The sequence below is a fragment of the Anolis carolinensis genome, chromosome 1 (assembly GCF_035594765.1).
Source record: "Anolis carolinensis isolate JA03-04 chromosome 1, rAnoCar3.1.pri, whole genome shotgun sequence".
Classification (NCBI taxonomy): Eukaryota; Metazoa; Chordata; class Lepidosauria; order Squamata; family Dactyloidae; genus Anolis; species Anolis carolinensis.
The window spans coordinates 217,927,546-217,952,168 of record NC_085841.1 but is presented as its reverse complement, the minus strand read 5'-3'; the positions used below and the strand labels follow the sequence as shown (position 1 = coordinate 217,952,168).

Below are 24,623 nucleotides of genomic sequence, written 5' to 3'. Positions count from 1 at the left end.
AGTTTGTGAATACCTCTCTTAAGTTGTACAATGTTGAGTGCATATCTATATATATAAAAGAGTGATGGCATCAGGGCAGCGGACAAAACAACAAAACTACAGGCCCCCCAACCTCGAAATTTGACAACACAACCCATCACACATGCCTCAGGGTTGATACAACAAAAAGAAAAGAAAAATAAAGTCCTAATTAGAGGGAGAGCAATAATTGTTTTTATCCAATTGCTGCCAGTTTAGAGGGCTAATCTCTGCCCACTTCGTTGCCTAGCAACCAAGGGACAGCCAGGTTTCAGTTAGGGGACAGGCAAATTTAGGCCTCACTTAGGCTTCTTCCACAGATTATCTAATTTGCACTGGATTATATGGCAGTGTAGACTCAAGGCCCTTCCACACAGCTATATAACCCATTTATAATCTTATATTATCTGCTTTGCACTGGATTATCTTGACTCCACACTGCCATATAATCCACTTCAGTGTGCATTTTATACAGCTGTGAAGAAGGAGCCTCATATAATCCAATTCTAAGCAGATAATATAAGATTATCAATATACAGTAGACTCTCACTTATCCAACATAAACAGGCCAGCAGGATAAGTAAATATATTGGATAATAAGAAGGGATTCAGGAAAAGCTGATTAAACATCAAATTAGGTAATCATTATACAAATTAAGCACCAAAACATCATATTATACAACAAATTTGACAGAAAAGGTAGTTCCACGCACAGTAATGCTATGTAGTAATTACAGTAGAGTCTCACTTATCCAACACTCGCTTATCCAACGTTCTGGATTATCCAACGCATTTTTGTAGTCAATGTTTTCAATATATCGTGATAGTTTGGTGCTAAATTAATAAATACAGTAATTACTACATAGCATTACTGCGTATTGAACTACTTTTTCTGCCAAATTTGTTGTCTAACATGATGTTTTGGTGTTTCATTTGTAAAATCATAACCTAATTTGATATTTAATAGGCTTTTCCTTAACGTCTCCTTATTATCCAACATATTTGCTTATCCAACATTTTGCCAGCCCACTTATGTTGGATAAGTAAGACTTTACTGTACTGTATTTACAAATTTACCACTAAAATATCACAATGAATTTAAAACACTGACTACAAAAACATTGATTATGAAAAGGCAGACTGCGTTGGATAATCCAGAACATTGTATAAGCGAATGTTGGATAAGTGAGATTCTACTTTGATATGAAATAATTTCTAGGATAGAATAATGCAGAACAATATAATCTCTAAAACCAGGACAGTAATAAAGAAATAAAGAAAGTAAATAAAGCAAGGAAATTGGAAAATCCACAAAGGAAACAATCAGGGCCAGCTAACACCTCCCAAGAAAGGATTCTTCCAGAAAGGAAGCTGAGAAGGCAGTGAAGCACTATGTATTACCAAAGTTATTATTATTACTATCATTACTATCATTACTATTATTATTATTATCATTATTATTATTATTATTGTGTTGCGGTCAACCGTGAAAATGAATACAATCTGGCTCCAAGTATTCAAAAACACTAAAATCAGAATATATAAAAATTAATGTGGTATAATAAAACAGAACAATACAATCTCTAAAATCAGAACACTAAATAAAGAACAACACTCTGAAAATAGGGGAATTCCACACAGAAAACAATCAGGGCCAGCTAACACCTCCCAACAAAGTATTCCCATCATCAAAGTCTGGCCAATCCTCTGTTTTCTCAGGGCCACAGACAGTAGAAGCACATAAAATATCGCAAACAACGCCACTCTGAAAACAAGGCAATTCCAGACAGGAAAGAATCAGGGCCAGCTAACACCTCCCAACCAAAAAATCACTCAGGGAGGAAACAGCTAGGCTTTAAATCTGCAAGGCCATTACATCCTAATCATTTTTCCTAATTGCAGCATTCATACTTGCCTCCAACAGACAAAAAAACCAAACAAAAAACAATCAGAAATATTGTATATTCACAACCTTTAGGAAATAATATCCCCTGATGGCACAGCATGTTAAAGCGCTGAGCTGCTGAACTTCTGGACCGAAAGGCCGCAGGTTTGAATTGGGGGAGCGGAGAGAGCCCCCACTGTTAGCCCCAGCTTCTGCCAACCCAGAAGTTCAAAAACATGTAAATGTGAGTGCATCAATAGGTACTGCTCCGGCGGGAAGGTAACGCCGCTCCATGCAGTCATCCCACATGACCTTGGAGGAGTCTACAGACAACGCCGGCTCTTCGGCTTAGAAATGGAGATGAGCACCAACCCTCAGAATCAGACATGACTGGACTTAACGTCAGGGGAAAACGTTTACCCTTTACCTTAACTACCACCAATTCCTCAATACTTTATTTCCCATACCACCATTCTTCGCCACAGCAACGCGTGGCCGGGCACAGCTAGTTGTAAATACAGGAAGACTTGAATCATTATTGGAAGGACTGTTACGCTACTGTTTTTAACACATAACATATATCTCTTCTTTTAATGGTATCACTAAGATTCTGGTTGCCCAAATCTCAACAACTATTTGCCATCCCATTGCCTTAAGCAGTCATGCTTTTGAGTTACTTTGAGTCTTGGCTGCAGGAATTGAGAACCTTTATGGGTGGGAGAGGTGGAGTCATGTGATTTCTGATTAACCTGAGGAAAATCTGGAAACTTCTATTTTCCCTGTAGCATGTATTTCTGTCTGCATAGTGAACAGGGCCTTCTGTGTGCTTGGAGGGGCAGCTCCTTCAGGTTCTTGCCACATTTTGCATCTCTTCATGTCTTGCTTCATGTCCCAATTGGAATTACTTTCAATGTGTAAAGCACAGCCCTTTTTGATATTGCTGATTAACAGTCATGAATCCAGATAGCACATGAGAGAGATGCATCTCCAGATACTGGTTAAGGGTGCATGTTCTTCATTCTTTGTTCTTTCTTTATTTGTCTTGGATCACTGAATGGATATAACATTGGAGATTTCTCCAGCATTAGAAAGGGGATAGGGGATGGACTCACAAACCAGATAGGGATCCTCTTTGGGCTATATTTGGCCTATAGGCCAGAGGTTTACTGTAAGAAACTATAATGTAGTTGGCAAAGGTGCAGGGGAGTCAGATCTGTTTGTCTTCGTAAAATGCAATTATTTATAAAACATTGCAATTCTAAATGTGTGAAAGTATAATAGAAAATAATAAATTCCAGAATATCAAACTTCAGGAGTATTTCATTAAAATCTGATCTTTCCAGATGCTGAAGCATGGTCGAGCTGGTGTCCCTATGGAAGTTATGGGGCTGATGCTTGGAGAATTTGTTGATGACTATACTGTCAGAGTGATTGATGTGTTTGCTATGCCACAGTCAGGAACGGTGAGTACTCTTTAGTGAGTTAAATGTGTGGTGTCATTCCAGATAACTGTGTGTCAATTTTTTTCCTCCCCCACATGCATAATAGTTGTGAAAGAGATGCTGATGGCTGGAATGCAAATATCCAGGTCTTGAAAATGTGATGTTCTATGTAATATTTTTAAATTAGGTGTTTGGGATTAGCTGTACAGTGTCTTAAGTTGCAGAAATCTTGCAAGCCTGTTGCAAATATCACTGAACATAAGATCAAACTTATACTGTATTTTATCAATAATTAGCCTTCTAAACGTCTATTCAGAATTTGTTGAATAGACCTTGTAGACAATTCTTATTTAGAGGATGATCTTTAAATGATTTTTTATGTTGTTGTGTGACTTCAATTCGATTTCAGCATATGGTACCTTATTATTGGGTTCTCTTGGCAAGATTTCATCAGAGGGGATATTCATTGCCTTCCTCAAAGCCTGAGAAAGAGTGACTTAACCATGGCCTTTGAGTGTGTTCCTGTGGCTGAACAGGTTTTGAACCCTATTCCTTTGAAGTTGTAATCCAACATTTAGATCACACCACCACATTGGGCAGACTTATTGCTTGAGTGCATCAGTTCTGTTTAGATGGGATTTGGGACTCTGAATTTGAAGTGTTCTAAAGACTTGTACATTACAAGATGTAAACTAAATCCATATTATTCTGCTTCTATCATCAGAATGGTTGTACATCACCTCCTGCATCAGAGCCAATATTCCATCTTAATGCTGGGGAACATGAGATAGAGAGCGCATTTACACTTGTGCTTGCTGGCAGGTTTCCCATTTTAAAAACTGGCTGGCCGCTGTGTGAATAAAATACTAGATTAGGCAGACCTTCAGCATAATCTGGCACATAATCTGTGCCTACATTTCTGTTACTCTTTGAAGAAGAAGAAAGCTGGATATAGTTGTTGTTTTATGTTTGTACTTGTTTGTTTGTTCGCTTGTTTTGAAAATATAAATGGGAAGGCAGTAAAATCTTGTGAGTACGGCCATAAGATGCTAAGAAATCCCAAGCGGATTAGTCTGAGGGAATGAAAATGTCTTAACCTGACATTGAAATGATCTCAGTGTTGCTGCCAGGTGAACTTCTTTATGAAGGATCCCTAACACAAATAAAATATTTTTCTCTCCAGTTACATTTGTGACAGCATGACTCAAAAACAGCCTCTAGTAAGATTTGGGCATTTTCAAACTTTTAGATATGTCTGAAACCCTTTATGTTCTCTACAGCCAGTGTGTATTTTAACTCCATTTTGCACAATCTGAAGTATTTCAAGAAGTCTTCAAAGACAATCTCAGGCACAGTACACTGCAGTAATTGAGAGGTTATGCAGTCATGGAAAATGGCTCCTGGCCTCTATTTCTTTAGGAGAAGTTGGTGCATTAAGTTTAACAAATAAGACACATTGTTTTCTGTGATTGTCTCCAGTGGCAAGTATGTATCTATCAGCACTCCCAAACTGAAATCTGATCCTTTAGGTTGTGTGTGTGTGTGTGTGAGAGAGAGAGAGAGGGGGGGGGGGAATGTAATCCCGTCATTCCTTCCCATTTGGTATGTTTCCTTCAAAGTGAATAGAAATCTTTTCTTTTTCAGATAAATCCTTTCTGTTAGGCTTGTGCATTTGTATTGAATCACAATCCATTTCTGTTTGTTTCATTTGTAAGGCCCCAGTTTTAGTTTTCGAGCACCTTCCGAGAAGGGGTGTCCTTCCGAATTGGCATTTTTGTTCCGCATCTGAAAATATGAAAATTTTCAACCCATTGGCCACTATGGGCAGGCTTCCCTAGGCTCCCCTTCTCCTCAGTTTTAGGGCTAGAGGGGTGAAAATCGCCGCACATGGAGAGCACATCCACTCTTAGCCCACCAAGCTTATAATGTTTGAGTCATCACTCAATTTTTAGGGATTTTATTTCTTTCTATAAATAAAATGTCCTTAAAACATTCCGTCTTTCCTCTCTGCTGGTCCTGCCCTCTAACTTCTCCAAGAGCAGCAGCAGGAGGGAGGTGGGCAGGGCACTATTCCCTCCTTCCAAATTATGCTCCCCACACACCACATACACAACCCAGTGCCCAGCCCCATTCACTTCTTCTTTAACTGGTGGCAATGGGGGGAATTCCCCTCCCTTTCCCATTATTTTTGGCAATGGCATGGTTTGGTTTGGAGCTGACGCCTTGGGCCCTTGACGCTGCTGCTACTGCTTCATGTTTGGCGCTTCTTCCTCCTCCTTCTCTTCCATCTCTCATGCAAGGAAGGTGACTCCTCCAGCCCCCCTCTTCTTCGTTTTTAACGCCTTACCCTCTCCTCCCTCCTAGGCTCTTGGAGCTGCTGCGGCTGCTTTGAGTCGTTGCTGCTGCTGCCTGGCTTACTCTAGAGTAAGAGGCACAAGGGTGGAAAAGGAGGGGACTGGAGGCACCACCTTCCTTGCATGAGAGACAGAGGCAGCAGCAGCAATGAACAACCCAAGGTGACAGCTCCAAAAGCTGAGGAGGAGGGAGAAGGAGCCACACATGCACTCTCCAGGGCATTTTAAGGAGGCTTCCCACTTTCAGATAAGGAAGAGTGATGACCTCCTGGAAGAGGAGAGTAAATGAGGGTTTACTTTTTGTTTGCTGGAGGATTAATACAAAATATTAAACTGTGATCACGAAAAGCTGACAAGGAAAAGGTACCTGCTCCCCTTTTCTTTTGTTTCAAGCTAATTTTGGGGGTTTTTTTGGGGGGGGGGTAATTCCCATTTCGTGCTCCAGTCTGAAACATAAGGAACGAAAGAACAAATTTAACGGGATAAACAAATTTTTGCACAATTCTATTTTCTGTACACAATTCATTATTTTCCTTTTTCTTAGATCCTATTAGCACAAGAAAGCAATGCCAAAAAAATGTAGTCCGTTACATTACCAGTTTTTTGTTGGCATGAAAGTGTGATCAAATGAAATTTATCCAGTGAATCATGACCCAAAAATGTAAATCTCTATATTTTTCAGAGGATCTGAACAAGTTTCTCTGCTTAAGTACTTCTTTGATAAGCCAAAATAAGTCAGAGAAGTTTCCTTTGCATTTGCTCTGAGGTGAAAAATGACCCAGGCAGTTTGAAGAGCTTCATAAGAGAGTATCTCAAGGTTGCAGGATGATGGAGGAGCATTGTTTCTTTGTCACCATCAGTGTTACAGAATAGGCTTGTTAATGAATTCTCACTTATATCCTGTCAGATGTCATGTACTCATTGCTGTTCCAAAACAGTAGGGTAGACTTTACTTCATCCACTTAGCAAATGCCAACACTTCTTTCAGGAAAGAGAAGTATTTGACTGGTATTATTACCAGAATCACCATCTGCAGGATTTAGAGGAGAAAAATTGTGAATCTGTGTTGGTCTCTTCTGTGTTGTGAGATACCCTAGAACAGTGGTTCTCGACCTGGGGTCCCCAGATGTTTTTGGCCTACAACTCCCAGAAATCCCAGCCAGTTTACCAGCTGTTAGGATTTCTGGGAGTTGAAGGCCAAAAACATCTGGGGACCCCAAGTTGAGAACCACTGCCCTAGAACCTCAAGGTCTTGAGGAGTCTTGTTAATTTATATCATAATCAGATTTACATGTAAATTCATTGAACTATTTTTCTTGCTGACACATGCATTGCTGATGATAGAAGATGCCTAATCACCACATATACAGTAGAGTCTCACTTATCCAACATAAACGGGCCAGCAGAATGTTGGATAAGCAAATATGTTGGATAATAAGGAGGGATTAAGGAAAAGCCTATTAAACATCAAATTAGGTTATGATTTTAAAAATTAAGCATCAAAACATCATGTTATACAACAAATTTGACAGAAAAGGTAGTTCAATACGCAGTAATGCTATGTTGTAATTACTATATTTACAAATTTAGCCCCAAAATATCATGATGTAATGAAAACATTGACTACAGAAATGCGTTGGATAATCCAGAATGTTGGATAAGCGAGTGTTGGATAAGTGAGACTCTACTGTACATTTGAAACTGAGATGGGAGTATACCAAAGACATGAAAACTCAACAGAACAATTTATTGACTTCCAATTGTTGATGGGCAACATGCCCAAACCTCTAAAACTGACACCAGAATATATGCACTAAGAGATATTTCAGCAGTTTGTTTTATTTAAAATATTCATATTTATAACATTTTATAAACCTATGTAATTAACTTCAGTTAATCCGATTGCCTAGTCGGTATGACACAGAAACTGTTGGCCTAAGCCCAGACTAAGTTCATCATATTATAGTTTTACTGAAATCAGAGAGTAAGTGTAGTTATGATGAGTGAGTTCCATTGAATTCAGAGGGATTAAATATTTGTATCCATACCATTGTATCTGAATTTTAAAAAATTGGTGCAATTCCCAATCAGTGTGAAAAGTTTAATTAACTATATGTGCTAGGTAATGTATGTCTATAACTATTATTGTCAATTTATCTCCAAATGTAGGGGGTCAGTGTAGAAGCAGTTGATCCTGTTTTTCAAGCTAAAATGTTGGATATGCTAAAGCAAACTGGAAGGTAAGGAACTTGTTTGCCATTTTTTAAAAGCTAGTAATGTACATGTAAACCCTAGTTTCCTGTTCAGCTGTCTGCTAGTATCAAAGCTAAAGTGATTTGTTTTTTTCTTGTGCAACTAAGGCAACTTGATTCATAAATCCAACCATGGGTTTTATTTGCTGAGATCGCTTAATAGAGAGTGCATCCAACTGAGTACTTTCTGGTTCCAGTTGTTTTTGAGGAAGGGGGACTCTTTCATTCTGTGACAATTTATATACATTTGTACTAGTATAGAACAAATGAGACTATTGCCATGCTAGTTCTGCTTTTTCTCCCCAGCCATAATGCCCCTTTACACCACACTAAAGGTTTCCTGATGAACAGCCATGGAAATATTTAAGCAAATTTTGTGGCTGTGCTTGGGTTCTCTCAACAGTTGTCATCTGCTTGCTCAGATTTTTGTACCACAGCAAAAACTACAAAATTAATGTTAGCAAAAGATTCAACAGCTAAGCAGAACAGTGCAAATTGCTTTTTGACCAAGTTCCTAGTCCCACTGCTGCAGTTTAATTGATATTTAATCTTTTCCCGTCGCTTCTTCCTGTCGTCCATATCAGAAATGGACATTCTGCCGTGAAAAACCAACTTTGGGCGCCAGTGAGTTAGAACAGTTATTTACTGAAGTGCTGAAAGGGTAAAAACTGAAACGGAAGGTGTGGTAACAAGGTGAAAAGCTGAGAACCTGACCTACTGATGTTAATATGCATCTCTTAATGATAGCACTCCTTCAGCACATTTTCATGTTTTGACCATAATTTGGTGAGCATTAATTCATGGCTTCAATTGGGGGTTTTTTCCCCCCTCACCTTTATGTTTTCCTGCTATACTGAAAATGGTCTTGCTCCATTGTCACTGTTCGTATTTTATGTTGCAAGTGGTCTTGAATCTCTGGATGACTTCTTTGTTTTAGACCTGAGATGGTTGTTGGCTGGTATCACAGTCATCCTGGCTTTGGCTGTTGGTTGTCTGGTGTGGATATCAACACACAACAGAGTTTTGAAGCCCTGTCAGAAAGAGCTGTAGCTGTAGTAGTGGATCCCATCCAGAGCGTAAAAGGAAAGGTATGTTGTTAGTTTCTATTAAAATTGTGTGTGCCCAACATATGTTTTAGTGAGTTTTGAATTAATATCCTGCGTAATCCTTCTGGCTTATCCTGTATGGGAAATTATACTGCCATGTCAACATTTCATTAGGTGAGAATTGTGGGGAATGCATGTTTCTTTCTTGTCTCTCTCAAGAAATGACTTGAAGGATATATAATGTGGCTACATAACTGCTTTCTCTGTTCTGTCCTCTTGGTCTTGGAGAATTATTTGCTGTTTATTTTTATTTTTTTCTTACAAAAAATAAAATACTGTGCCTACAATTTATATTAGAAGCAAGGTCCATTTAAGTGCTGTGCAACTTGTCTCTTAATCAACATTTAATGATCCAGTTTCTACATCCAGTGACCAAAGCTTCCTATTCTTGGGATACACTTTATGGTGGTTACTCTTACTAAAATGAAATAACAATTTTAGCACTTTATTTTAAGTATGTATATAATGTATCCATCTGCAGAGAACCCAAAGCGGTTTATAATAACACAGTTGGGGGAAAAACCCCGTTTTGAGCTAGATTTAGTCCTTTCCTGAATAGGAATCACATTCTTACTTTATTGAAATAGAACATGACACTTTATATATATTCCAAATGTTTCAGAATAAAAACTTCCCTGAAAGACTTTTCAACCATTCACGTTTTAGGGTAAAGTTTGCAGATGAATGATTATGTGAAATCATTATGAAAAGAGATTAACTTGCAAAGCATATTGGGTTATAGTTTGTCCTTTGTTGAAATCTCTTTTGTTCTTGTTTGGTTCTTTTTTTTATTTCTTCCTAGCCCCATATGCCATTTTCCTATTTCCTGCCTCATGACAGCAGGGTGCAGCTCTATTATCACCTTCACAGAGCTGTCTGCAAATGTGAGAGGCAATTCGATTTTGCTCAGCCACAGGGAGAGTGGATTAGAAAAACTACAGAACATACAGAAATTGGCTAGGTGGTTACTGCTTTAAAATACTGCTGAGGTGTTTTGTTTGAGCATGCTCTTCTATTGTATTATAGAATCATCATTAGATTAATAATATGTATGACATTTTATAAATATTTGTAGTATTTAAGTTTCTTTGTGTGTCAGTGGTTCCATGATGCCCAAACGAATAACGGACTACAGTTGTTTTGGTTCTCAAACAGTGAACTGGTAGTTTGTATGAGTATAATAATAGTAACGTGAGCTAAGATTTATTATTAATTTTAATTTGAAAGACCAAGAATATTTTCACATATATGGTCAATTTAACAACAACAAAAACGCATGAAAAGGAAGAAACCTCAACAAGTCTTTGTGTAAAATGCTGCTTTGGCCTGTCTAGATCTGCTATAATACCTGCTTTCAGAGATAGTGAGAACCATTGTTTTCTGATACAAAGTTTATCTGATGTTTGTTTCCCTACTTGTTTGCAGAATTTGCCCTCTGATACAAAGCACCATAACTATTGTATAATTTCAGAATTTTTAGGGCTTCATGTCGGTGTTGCTATTGTTTCAGCCGGTTCAATCTATTGCTTTTGGTAGTACAGTACACATTAATCATGTGGAAAGAGCTACTTGGTCTTATTCACCACAGGTTTAATTGGCACCTTTTGGAATGAGTGGAAGAATGGGAAGTTTCTTACTATTAATACATGCTGAGGAGCCCCTGGGCATTGCAAATCCCTACATTCTTATGGAGTTGAAGCTAGATATGATCCAAGCACTGTGCAGTTTCTAAACTGCATGTGTAGCTGTTTCCTATGGTTTGTTAACTTGTGGATCTGTCTAATAAAGTCCTATCTCTTAGTTATACCTGCAAACCACCTACCTTGCATTTATAATAGGATGTGGGTAGATGAGGAGCTTAGACTTGTTGATGACAGGTTATGTTTTCTTACTTTTCTAGAATTCAGATTATTTTCTAAAAATACTTGTGTTAAGTTAAAAGCAAGAAGCTCAATGCTAGAATAGGTCTTTTCCTTCCAAGGCATGCTTTATTTGCTGCTCAGAATTTTGTGTTTTGAAGGGCATACAATGCTTAGAAATCTGTTGCAGTGGTCATTTGGAAAAGTCCGTAGGAGTTTATGGTGTGTTTGTGTGTATTACTGAGCACAACATGGTGAATATAGATCGGGACTGCATTATGCTGGAATAGTGTGAGACTCTGATAGGAGAAATCTAATGCTCTGGTGCCTAATTTTCAGGACACAGTTCCAACTAAAAAAAGGGTGTAGGTGGAAAGGTAGCAGATCAGTTAGCAGATGGGTGATCTTGCTTCAAACTCCCTTTGGCAGGAATGTGGCACCAGATGTTTTAGGTAACAGCTCCCTTACCATTGCTCATGTTGGCTAAAGCTGATGGCCATTTCAGGCCAAAACAACTGACTAGCCAAATGTTACTCCATCTTGTCCTAGGAATTCCCTTGATACAACAGGGAACTGTCTCAAATATCTACGGTTCCCAACTGCAAAGTTTTCTTAAAGAAGAAAACAAGAATGGTACAGGCAATGCCCAAGTTACAAACAAGATAAGTTCTGTAGGTTTGTTCTTAAGTTGAATTTGTATATATTAAACTTTGGATAGCATACAAAAGAGTTAACACCCCTGTGGTGTTTGTTTTGCTATCTGTGCCCCTATTCAGAAGATTTCACCTCACGTTCTGTCCCTGTGATAATTAGATTTTGAAAAATTTGGCTTGTTGTGGAAACAAAGATTAGAGAGAAAGCTTCAGTTGAGACACATTTTTCCATGATAACTCTTTCAGGAGTGAATTTCTCTTTCGAGGGGTAGATTTCTCATTTCCTGTGGTCTCACCCCCGTTCTTAACTATGAATCAATTGTAAGTTGAATGTTTGTAGCTTAGGGGCTGCCTGTAGTCTGTTTTTCCTGCACACATAAACACACTTGCTTTATAAGCAGGTGAGCCAGATCAGTTGCATGAGAAAACATCATCCTGGTCATCATTTTCCATGAATGTCTTGAACTAGGTTAAATGGGTCTGGACATGAACTTTACTACTGAAACCAGCTTAATGGAATAGAATCCAGTACAAATCCTCTTTGTCTCTTATCTGTTCTCCTCTTGAGTCTGGGGCCTTCAGATGTTTTGGATTGTAACTTCAATGAACCTCAGCTAATATGGCAGATAGTCAGGAGTCATGGGAGGTTGAAGCTTAAACATATGAAGAAGGTCATAATGGGGAAAGCTGCTCTGTAGTGATGGATATCTTTGTTCCAGACTGTTGTGAGTCTGCCTTCTGAGCAATGGCAAATAGAAATAATTTACTAGAAGTAAGCAATCTGCCAGATAATAACTATACCTACCAGAGCTGTAACATGGTGACAAAGTGATGCAATGGGTGTAAAACCCCATACAGGGGTGCTTGTCACAGGATTGGCCGCCCCATTAACCTCAGTTTGCCTGATCATTTTCTGTATATTTGGCAGCTGGGGGCTCTTGCATTTATTCTTACTTTAGAATTGAATTTTAGTTCTTAGTTTTCACAAAAGTCTCTTATGTGGAGGGAGAGAATTAATAAATGGAGGAGAAATTATGCTTTGTGTTTGCTACCTGCAATTAAAACATTGTCTTTACAAGTCGACAGTGCTTCTTTATTCATTCTTGGGGTGATACTGACTGGAAGCCATGAAAGTAACCTATCCCCTAGCAGCATTTTACAGTGTAATCCTATGTAGCTCTGGATAGGTAATGTATTCAGTTGAATTCCCTGGAATGTATTTCTACATAAGCATTTATAGAATTGCAGTCTGTGTTGTTTAAAGCTACTGTCACACAGGAAGAACTGCAGATGTTTTTGTTTTAACACTGACTTCATGCTACAGTTTTGTACTTTGGCTTTGTTTTTTGTTTTAACTTGAACCTTTCTTTTTACTTGAAAGTGCCCCCAGGACAGCTTGAGATGTACAATAAGTTTTAAGGGCCTCATGTCCATTCAAACAGAATTACAATTTCAACAACATCTTAAACATTGTTAAGATATCTTATATCTCAGTGCCCAAACACAGACCACAGGCGTGGATGCTTCAGTTTTAAATTTTCTTTGCTAAAACTGAGATGGAGACAGATTAAAAAAAAATGGGTGTAGTCGGAGAGCACATGTATAAAGAGCAAAGATACACAGTCCCACTAAGTTTGTGTTTAACCCAGAACATGGTGGTTAGTATCTTAAAGATACCCTTTCTTTTACCCATATCAACTCTTTCTGGAATCATCCTTACAATATTATCAAGTTTCAGTCACAAGTTTCAGTCAAATCCCCACGGGGAGATGGTGGCAGGGTATAAATAAAGTTTTATTATTTTATTATTATTATTATAAGGCATAAGTTAAGCAGTTTTATTGGCTATTACCTAAACAATGGGAGTCACTTGCCATAATCCATTATGTGGTTATCTTTCAGAAATGTCCAAGCATTTTATGTGTAGTTTCGGGTCATGAGAGCAAAATCCTTTATATAGCCCAGCAAAATATCATTTATATCAGAGCTTCTGATATAGCTTAAGGCAGCTTAGGGCAGTAAGCTACTTACATGGAGAGGCAATAGAATCATTGAATAGGATGTGTGCATGAGTGATTGAGTGTGCCAAGATATGAAACCAGAGCTGCGGTCTGCTACAGATTGTCCTTCCTGAAAGCACCATGACCAACTGCTTTCACCCTCAACCACCTAAATTAGGCCTCTTCAACCTGTGGCCCTTCAGGTGTTTTGGACTTCAGCTCCCAGAATTCCTGACCATTGAACAAGCCGGTCAAAGAGGTCTGATCCTATCTAGTGTTGAAGGCCTCGTCTTTTCCCCAAGTCCCCTCTCTATATCAGTGTCTTCTCTTCCATCACCCTTAACATTCATGGTCTTCTCAACACAGTTTCTCTGCTGCCTCCTACTGTATGCTTCTTCCCTTTTGCCCTCAGATCCCAAGAATTGTATTTCTTTTCCATTTTAATCCACTATGAGTACTGGGGAGAATGTGGGTATAAATGAATAAATCATTATCAAAATTATCTGTTCCCTAGCTCACATTGCTTTCTTAAAACTCTATATTCTAATTTTTTTCCTTCATAATCTTGATTGCTTGTGGTAGGAATGGAGAGTTAAAAGAATGTAGGACTTGGCCTGTAGGCTTTTAAAAAAAAATGCAGTGTTTTTTATGGATATATAGAAATTTAGTCATTTTTCTATATGTAAATTGCTTCACAGTTTAGGAGTGTTATATGCAAAGTGTTAATCTATACACTGAATGCTATTCTTTCTTAACCATCTTGTTCTTAAGCAGTCCTTCTTTGAATTGGCTTATTTGGGCAAGCAGAGAGAGCTTCATGAAACAGTTAAGATATATATTAACCAGATCATGAAAACTCTGTTGATTTTCTGCATTATTGCATGCTGTGTGACTGACACTTTTAGATCCTCCATAATGCAAGATGACTTTGGCACAAATCTCTGGCTACTTCGAAATGCAACTTCAATTCTGTCAAGTTGACAACTTGGAGCTGAAGCCTAACTCATAAGCTTTCTCTTTGTGATAACTGCAGAACTTCAACTCGATTAATTCAAACCACTACACCACACTCACTCCTGAAAATTAGATTACTGAAGACTGAAGTCCTGTAGTATTAGAACATTAAGTGCTTACCCATTTAAATCAGTTTTATGGGTTGCATGTGGACTATTTATATTAGACACATGCATGATACAGATAAAATCTGATTTGATTATGCAGCAACTTGTTTCTGAACATCCTTTCTCTTTACAAAATAAATCCTAACCACATGAATGAGGGAAACTAAAGCTATCTTTTTGAATTATTGTTCCCAAAGTGCTTCTTGTATCATCACATTTATTATGAATTACAATGGTCAATGTTTTCTAGTTTTAATTTTGCTATCTATTACTGCATCTATCTGCAACCATGTGGATTGTGTGTATATGCAGCTGAAATTTTAGACTATAATTCATGCATCTGATGACATGAGCTTAATGTTCATAAAAATATGTGCTGTTATTTTTTCAGGTACCACAGGCCTCCATTTTGCTACTATTCATCCCCACCAATAAAATTTTTTTTACACAGTGTGATACTAGTTCACATTATAGGGAAGGACAAAAAATATATAGATGCTGCAAAAAGGATTGTGTTACAAATTTGATAAGCAGCACTGAAGTCTATTAAATGCTTGTTACCACATAATGTTTCAAAGTTTCACTTACAAAGAAATGTGTTGAGAAATAAAAATCTTATTGTTGCCTTATATTTTATTGATGTTTCATATGTTATATATGTGTTTAAGTGCTGTTGATGTTATACTATTTTTGGTATGTTGGAAGCCGCTTGTGGTCCTTTTTTTGGGAGAAAAGTCAGATATAAATAAAAGATTTTTTATTATTATTTCATGAAAAATGCTAGTTTCACAAATGTGTGTGATAAGTGACTCTGATAGAGTCATGATATGCAAATGAAATATTTGCCTGTTATGCAAAACTAAATGCCAAGTAGGTCCAGCACTATGTCTTATTGCGGAGAAGCAAATGTGCAGGTACACACAACTTGATGGTTCTCATTTGGATCCTTCTGTAAGCAAGAATGTCTGAACAAACTATAAATCTCTTTGCTGGGTCTTGTGCATTGACACCTGTTTCTCCCACAGACACTGGAATTATAAATGTTATTTGTTAATAGTAAGCCTTGAATCCCAGCTTATGAGGGCAGTAGCTCAATTCATCCAACTGAATCATGAATAAGCAACACAGAATCTTCTCACCTCCTTCCTTATTGTATATGTTCTCAATTTTCTATGTACTGTAGGCCATAATTTGCTGGGATGACTGAATCATCACATTTAGGAAAGCGAGAGTCAGAAAGCATAGCAGTTGGGTTTCTCCTCCTTTTGCAAAGATACTTACTTAATTGGTCTACTATTTTAGATATCATAGTGAGCTATGGCTAGAAAGCTGGGATGTCGGATTTCGGCTGGTGCTAAAATGGGTAACTGAGAGAAAAACAGTATAAGTAGAGAAGAGAAAAAGGGGATAAAGAACTGCATGATCATCTAAATTGAGCCAATGTGTATTTCCCAAATTGGCTGTGAAATTCCACTTGTGTTCTGCTTCTAGCTTTCATACAATATTGCTATCTTGGTTAGCATTGATATGTATATAATACTTGCACATTTGTGGATTTTATTCCATTTTGAACTTGAAGTTATAAAACGGATGCTTTATTCAGCATATGAAACCTGTACATTTAGTTTGCTGTTTCCTTTAAGTGTTTGGTTATTAAACTGCAAAGGTTATTCAAGTTTATTTTCCTTCTCTAAACCAAGAAGTTCCAAGTACACTTTTTGTTTAAATGTATTAATTTTTAAAAGGCTTTTACCATAGTGGATGTAGAATAATCCATCTATCTTCATTAAGGCATATAGCCTTGAAACTTGAGGTTTTTCCTACTTGTAGGGTTACAGATGCATGCCTTCGCTTGTCAAGATAAATGTATTATTCTGTAGCTGTCTTTCCTCCTAGGCTGGTTATTCAGGTTGCATCGTGGACATGTCCAAAGCAAGCAAATCCTCCAAGGATGAAAAAAATAAATGTACATACTCCGAGGAATCTCTTTTCCAGAGCTAAAATTGACATTTTTATAAATAATTTCCATGTAGCAGACCTCAAGCTCACAATCACAGCAATTCAGTGATATGCATTTGGCATAAGTCAGTTTCGGTTCTTAGTGCTTTTCATTGGAAATGGCATAAAAAGTACAGTTTCTCTGAATTTTTTATGCTGTGGGCTTACAAGGGACCAAAGATGTTCTTCAGTGGTGGTTGTCAGAGTGTGCATGGCAGCATAAATAACGAAGTGGTCATAAACCTCAGCTGCACTTCGAGGGTCATGTGTTCCACTTAATTTTTAAAGAATCTAGAAGCCAACTAAGCAGTTGATAACAGGTCAGTTGCAGGTGATAAAAGAGACTTTAGATGGGACATTACTTCTCCTTCTACACCTGGCATAGCTGCATTATATCCTTGGCATAGCATTTCTTCTGCCTGCATTTGTTTTTTCGTAAACATATGGCATGAACAATAGTTGGATGCTTGAATTCCAAATCAACATGATGCATTTCTTAAAGATAGGTTCCATATGTCAAAAAAGTTGGGGGGGGGGGGGTTGGGGGAGGAGTTTCTGTGAAAGTATTGATGGCTGATCCAGCTTCACTTTTCAGTAACAGAGCTGAATTAACTGATTGCAGCATCATTTTGTATATACTATAATGTGTTTTCCCCCGTGTTACATCATGTGTCGATGCTTAGAAAGTAGCAGTCCTGAATGATATTGACTTATATAAAAGGCTTAGTCTTCCTGGAAAGGTATTGTATTTAAACACACATATCAGTAGAGGATAAAACTGATTGAGGGTAGTAGTTGAAAATATGGGATATGATTGTTTTCCATTTAATATGTTTTCCAAAGCAAATACCACAACATACATACATGGATGCAGTTTTTATTTTCTTTTGACAGCTTCCGAATATTGGGCATCTATTTCCAAGCACTGCAATTATTAAAGCATTTATGGTTGTGAATTCCTGTATCTCATAAACTAATTATATATGCAAGGTCACAATGAATATACATTTTCAGAAAAGTATATGGTTATATAACTGTGTCTTCTGCTTGACTGTTGTATCACAGATTGTTGATCTGGAGTATAATGTGTACAATTCACAAATTTGTCTGATAACAGAAAGTGGTGTGTGATTGTGTTTATTTTACTAACCAGTATATTCACAGCAATCACTTCCAAATATCTCTGCAGTAAAGATGTGTTAATTACAAAACAGACAAGGTCTTCTATTATATTAAAGCTACTAACAAGAAGACAGCAGGAATCACACATGTAAATAGCATCATCAACCCCTATTTTAGTCCTCTGTTTTGATCTGTGAGTTGCGCATAGACCAAAGGTGCTATTAAAGACTCACTGTATGAAATCGGCAGCATTATATGAACAAAATTTATTCAACAAGAAAACAGACCTTTAACATGAATTTAACAAGCCGGAGAAATTATAAACTATCATATGCTGCAGATTCATGCAGTGATAATAAACAAAAAAGGAATGTAAGAGGTTTCCTTAAGCTAGCCAAACCGCTAATGGTTTTGTTATAAGCTGTCTGGTGCTGAAGTGACCTCTCCAGAGTCGCAAGGCACTTGCACCAAGCAGAATTAAACCGTCCAGTTGGTGAAAAGCATGGCTCTATGGTATAGTTTGTCATTTTAAATGCCACCTTAATCAATATACTTTTAAAAAACCACACACATAACCACCCTGTTGTGCTACACCTGTTTGCTGAGAGAGGAAATGCAGCAAGAAGCCTTTGGGCTGTTTTTTACTGCATTTTCAAATCAACATAATCCAAGTGAGCAGAGAGATCTAAATACACTCAACTATTTGTAGAAATTGGTGCACTATTTTTTCTCTTGAGCTGATCCTTTTGAGAGCAGCCCTCCACAAAGTTTCCCCCTCTAAATAAAAGGTTTGCTGCATTGCTTTCACTGCATCATACAGGGCTTCAAAGTATCCAAATCTGAGGAGGACTTAAGCTTGTACATATTACCAAAAGCCCACCAGGGCTTTCTCCTCGAATCTTACCATAGCATAATTAACACCTCCTTCATCCATTGCTCATTAGTACACTGGACATTAATGAGCCTATTTATTTTGATACGATTCTCTAAAGAAGGAACGCGTTTGTTCTTGCTGAGCACAAAAAAGCAATTATAAGATTGCACAGAAATCAAAATGTAGAGTGTTTTGCTGCATTTATGCTTTTTATTGCATCCCACATCTAATTTTAGGTTGCAGGTTGTTGAGCATGTTAGTTTTTCTTAAGACAGTTGCTATAGTGATCACAGTGAATTCCTTTAATCTTGGTGTAGTTAAAATATTCTTTTCCTTGTTGGTTGTAACAATGCTAAGTAGAAGCAAAATGTCATTGGAGTCATATTTTTGTCCACTGGTTTATATAAAAATGTAGGATTGCTTAATTTGTAACAGATTGCAGTTATGGGTTTCATAAGTCTTGGGAACCTGTTGCAGTCCAGAGGCATCAAAGCCAGGACAGTTTTCTCCTCCAGAGATCTATCCAAATAGTTGTTGAAAACACAATGAAATAAGAAAGTCCACTAGTACTGATGTTTAAAGGTATGAAACTTATTCCTTTATTCCAGATAAGTAGAAATAGACCAGTTATTTGAAACTTGGATACAGCAATACTGTGTGTATTTATGTATTTTCTATGGCAGACCACTAGATGACTGAAGGCGATTTATCATAAAGATCGCCAAAACATGACCTTGTAAAAAATGGGCCATGACAGTCATAGAAAAGTTGCAAACCCTGATGCTTGGACGTTGTTGATTTAGTCTGTTTTCGCATGATAGGAAGCTACCGTGAAAAGCGCATACACAGCTTAACTTTGAGTAGAAGCAATTTTGTTATAAAAAAAACAGTTGTAGTCTTGGATGGATTCCATCTTTCCTAATGGAGCCGTCCGCTAGAATCCTTTCTACGAGTGTTAAGTGTTAGTGTTCTAAATCATGAAGCACCTTGTGAATCTGATAGACTGCGAGGCAATTGTCTTTCTCCCTCAAAGTCAATTCTTTATTTGTGGCATTTCCTATCGAGTAAACCTCTAGAGGACCACAGTGTTGAATGTTTTGCTTTGTTTTTGCTAACTTTTTATTTATGCCCCCCTCCTTGCTGTGGTTGGGCATTTGCAGGTGTTCATAAACGAGAACATCTGGTTCAAATACTGCTTCAAGAGTTTCAGAAGTAAATAGGAACCAGTGTTATATAGAAATACTAGATTAAAATGGATAAAAGTAAAAACTGGGATACTATGCTTACTTGTCTACCCTTTTCACATTGTTGCCCATGATGTACCAAGAGAAATCCAATAGCATTGTACACCATGGTTATGCTTAACTGGAGAAGAGAAGATTGAGCGGCAACATAATAGTCATGCTTAAGTAGTTAAGGGGACATCATTTGGAAGATGAAGCGAGCTTGTTTGCTGTTCCAAATAATAGGATTTGAACTAAGGCATTCTAAATACAAGAAAAGGGATTCTGACTAAGCATTAGGAACTTCTTGAGATTAGATGTGTTTTAACAGTGTGACAGCTACTTTGGAAGATGAAAGATTTTTTTTGTCGGAGGCTTTAAAGAGTGGTTGGATGTCAGGAATGCCTTATCTGAAATAGCAGAAAGGTTGACCGGGAGCCCAGGGACTATCTAGTCCAGTAGTTACTAAACTTTGGTCCTCCACATATTTGAACTTGAGCTCTTAGAATTCCTGATTGTTGGCCAGGTTGACTAGGACGTCTGGGGGCTTAAATCCAGAATACCTTGAGGACCAACGTTTGGGAGCCATTGGACCAGATAAAACTCTTGTTTTGTAATTCTGGAGAATTATTTACAGAGTAGTTCACCCAGAGGTGAAAATGAATTCAGAGGGCAAATGAAATCCCAGTTTTTAATACATTGGAAACACATTGCTGGTATGTGTGCAATTCCAGCTGAGAATGATATGGGCATAAATAATGTCTCTCCTGATACAGCTGATCTGTTGATTCAGAATATGTATATGGTGACTATCATGCCTTAAGAAAATCCATATGCTATTTGTAGTTGCGTTTGGTTTACTTATGATTGTATCCTGAATAGAAAGATTGACTTGGATAGTATACTGTGCTATTATGTGAAGAACATATGAACCTCTAAATTTTTTCCAGCAATTGAATATCATTGAAGAAAAGACAAAACTCTTCTGTATTTGAGAAGCTGAATCGAGATCAAGCATTCTTTTTTATTTGCTGACCTCTGGATTTCTTCTCAGTCTCACTTAGTTTAGTCCTTTGAAGCCTACTTGGAGTTTCTAGCTCTGGCTCATTGATCATCTTTACTCTTTACTCTTCCATTGTGCTTCATTTCACGAAGTCTCTTGGGAATGAGCACTGGATATTTCTCTTTCCCTGTTCTCTTAACACTTGCCTGGCCTTATTGTGTGATAAAATGCTGTAGCTACATTAGAAAACACTTCCACATCAAAAAAAAAAACCCCACAGTGAATAGGTTATCTCTTGGTCATTGTATGCATATTTGTTTAACTTGTCAATGGATACTTCCTCTATAGAGTTGGGTAGCAATAGTGGTTTGAGTTGGGATTACTCCATACGGCAGAATGTTCCAAAAAAAGAAATATTTTTGTTTGGGAGTTTGGTTTTCCTTTTCAAAATGCACAAAGTACTTACACCTTTTTATAAACTTACCAACCAGATGGTCACTGTTGCCATTACTTTACTATAGCTTGTATGGGGAGCTGAGAGATAGTGGCTTACCTGAGAACTTGCAGTTCGGAAATATGGAGTACCCATTCTCTCTTTAAAAGAAAAGGGAAAAGATGTATTCTAAGAAAACTAATCTGAAAGATTTAAGGACTAACCTGAGAAGAAATGTGTACAGCACTATCATCTTTCTTGTATGCTTTATCACTAATGTAAATTGTGCAATATATGTTTTTTAGTCATAATCCCTTAGATAATATAGACACAGAGATATGCCCGCAGATTGAGTTCTGTAGGAATTAATAAGAATAGGTAACAAACTTCTGTAAATTGTGGACCCTGTTGTCACTCCTGTAAGTGACCTTGATTTTCTGTTGTTGTTGCTCCGCTTCCTTTTTGTTCTGTTCTGCTTATAGCCATGGCACTGACAAGGTCGTCATAATCCATCCGACAGTTTATAGCCTCTTCCCTACTTGCGGGGAGTAAAAAGCATCTGACTAGAAGGGAATACATGGGGCAAGTTCCTTGCTGACTATAATTTTGTTGTCATTTCAAGTATTCCAGTGGTATAATTGATGTGACAGGACTGGGCTTTAAACATAGTCCCTTAGCTTGTGCTCACTTTCAGTTTTAGCCTCCCTGTCATTCAATTTGACTAGGTAAGATATAGGTGACAAACATATTTTTAAAGTTACCTAGCATGTGTGTGTATATATGTAAACTTAGCCATCAGGAGTGAATAAAAGAGTGTATAGAACTTAATTTATTTTCACTCAGTTCTTTGAAAATGTAGTAACTGGTGTTGCCATACAATATGAATTTCAGTTGTGCTGATGACAGAGACAGCAGGTGGTTTTTCTTTATTAATATTATAATTAAATAATTTCCTGGAAAAAGGCCAAAACCATATGTGAGTTGATCGTGACTTCTCCACTGTTACTTGGTGTAATCACTTGCATTTTCTACAAAGAATTGACTTTGGCATCTTGTTTTTACAGGTTGTTATCGATGCCTTCAGATTGATCAATGCTAATATGATGGTCTTGGGACATGAACCAAGACAAACAACTTCAAATCTGGGTCACTTAAACAAGCCATCTATTCAGGTAAATTCAGTGCTTGGTAGTGTGTTCATTTTGAGGTATGTCGCTTTTTTGCATCCATTCGCTTGTGTGCAGACACACTTTTTTTTTTGCTATATGATAATAGTGTCCCCTATTGAAATGAAGGGATTTTGGCACAGTAATTACTACATAGCATTACTGTGTATTGAACTACTTCTTCTGTAAATTTTGTTGTATAACATGATGTTTTGGTACTTAATTTGTAAAATCATAATCTAATTTGATTTTTAATAGGCGTTTCCTTAATCCCTTCTTATTATCCAACATATTGGCTTATCCAATGTTCTACCAGCCCGTTTATGTTGGATAAGTGAGACTCTACTGTATATTGAAAGTAGACATTCAATTAAGTACATCCTCTTCTTAATTTTTTGCATTTGGTTTCAGAACACTGCAGCCATGACATGAGAAAATGGATATCCTCTAATATTTCCTTGTCTCCTGAGGATTTTCAACATATTAGGTTTCAGGCTGTGTTCTAGTGGGCTTCCTCCCATGTTCATTTGATTATGGATAGGGAGTAAACTGACTGGAAATAAAGGGAAAACCCATGATGCCTCATAATTTGTCAGTTCGAATTCTCAAACCAACTGAACCCATGAATTAAACCCAAATGTACATGTTTTGTATTGGCAATACATGCTTTAATGGCACCTTGCCTAGTCCTTAAGACACATTCACAAAGAGGGAAGGAATGTGTATGAGTGTAGAATATGATTTCTGTTCCAAAATAAATACTTTGCCAGAGCTTTCAGGAATGGATTGGAGCCTTAAGGCTGGAGTCCCAGTTATGACTTGAAATTTGGCAGGATCTCTGAAGGAAGAAATGTCCATCTTGCTAAACGTTGAAACTATACTTCTCGTTCTCGTTCCAAAGTAGAGATTATATAAATCGCAAGCACTGTAATGTCATAGAGGAATTATGAGTTAGCCCTGTACCAGTACCCTTAACATTAGCCCATCTATAGATGAATGTCTGCTTTCACCTTATCTTCAGTTAATGCTCAACAAGTTTCCCTGTTTATCCAAGATTTGAATCCAGGTTTGAATTGCTTAACAACAGAAAATGAGTCAGGTTGATCTTAACTGTAGTTAAGATTGGTACTGACCTATTTTGTTCCCTGTGATGAAGTCAGAAGTAGGAGAACAATCCTGCAATAGCAGTGGAATTACCCATACATTGAAGATGGCTGTCTCCGATCAGGATCAAATTGTTTTTAGTCCTTTTACAAACATCAACAGCACCTGTATCACTTTATTGTATGGAAAAGGAAAAGGGAAAACAAGTCAACCAACTAGTTTTTCTCTGCCTGTTAAGATCTGATACCAAACTTCTTTCAGTGTCCAGTTCTGTAGGCAAAAAGCTTGCAAACCAAGCTGCTGTGTTAGTTTTGTAGTGAAAATGTCGACATCACTTTTTATATTCCAGTTCTCTATTATTAGAGATTTAGGATTAAACAGCATCTTCTTAAATGAGCATTCCCTTATGGATGATTAATGTTTTGCCATGCACTAATGATAATACTGTCCAAAATATTATTTTCATTTTTAAAAGTTTAAAAGGCCTAGATAGTTACCCCTAAGAAGCCTAATGATTTCTCTGAAGATTAATTACAGGAGCGCTAATAGCAATGTATGCTGAAAACATGGCATTTCTATTTGAAAACAGCATCATACCTCTGTTGAGCTGTAATCACAATCTCCATCTAGAGATTTCCTATCTAGGCATAGCTTAAACCCTCAGTCCTAAAAATATGTGATGCCAACCTAGCTGATTATTCACAGATTTCACTAACAATAGCCTTTAAAAGTATCTTGCAGCAAAAAAATTTTTGATTTAATAGGGTTGAAGCAGATTACTCTTGAATCAGTACAAGCTGCAAAAATAATGAGTATGGAACAACCTACTAATGTTTTTGATTGGGTGCAGGCAAGCCTGTGCTTGTATGTTTCTAGAGGATATATTAGTGGGTTGTTTAAGGCACTCTGTAATGACTTTCCATGGGAACCCCGTAGTGTCAGTCTGCTTCATTATCTTTTCCCCCAAAAAGTTAAGCAGCACTTTTCTCTCAGACTAGACATTAACAGCA

The 24,623-nt window shown here is 37.4% G+C and overlaps 1 protein-coding gene across 1 annotated transcript in view; it reads left to right on the top strand.

Annotated features, from left to right (window-relative positions):
- Positions 1-24,623, top strand: part of psmd14 (proteasome 26S subunit, non-ATPase 14) — a 61,975-nt gene that overhangs the window by 26,024 nt on the left and 11,328 nt on the right. The window contains exons 5-8 of the mRNA XM_062965247.1: positions 3,247-3,366; positions 7,869-7,939; positions 8,889-9,039; positions 22,408-22,515. Coding sequence (XP_062821317.1) covers positions 3,247-3,366; positions 7,869-7,939; positions 8,889-9,039; positions 22,408-22,515 — 450 coding nt within the window. The remainder of the gene's footprint in view (positions 1-3,246; positions 3,367-7,868; positions 7,940-8,888; positions 9,040-22,407; positions 22,516-24,623) is intronic.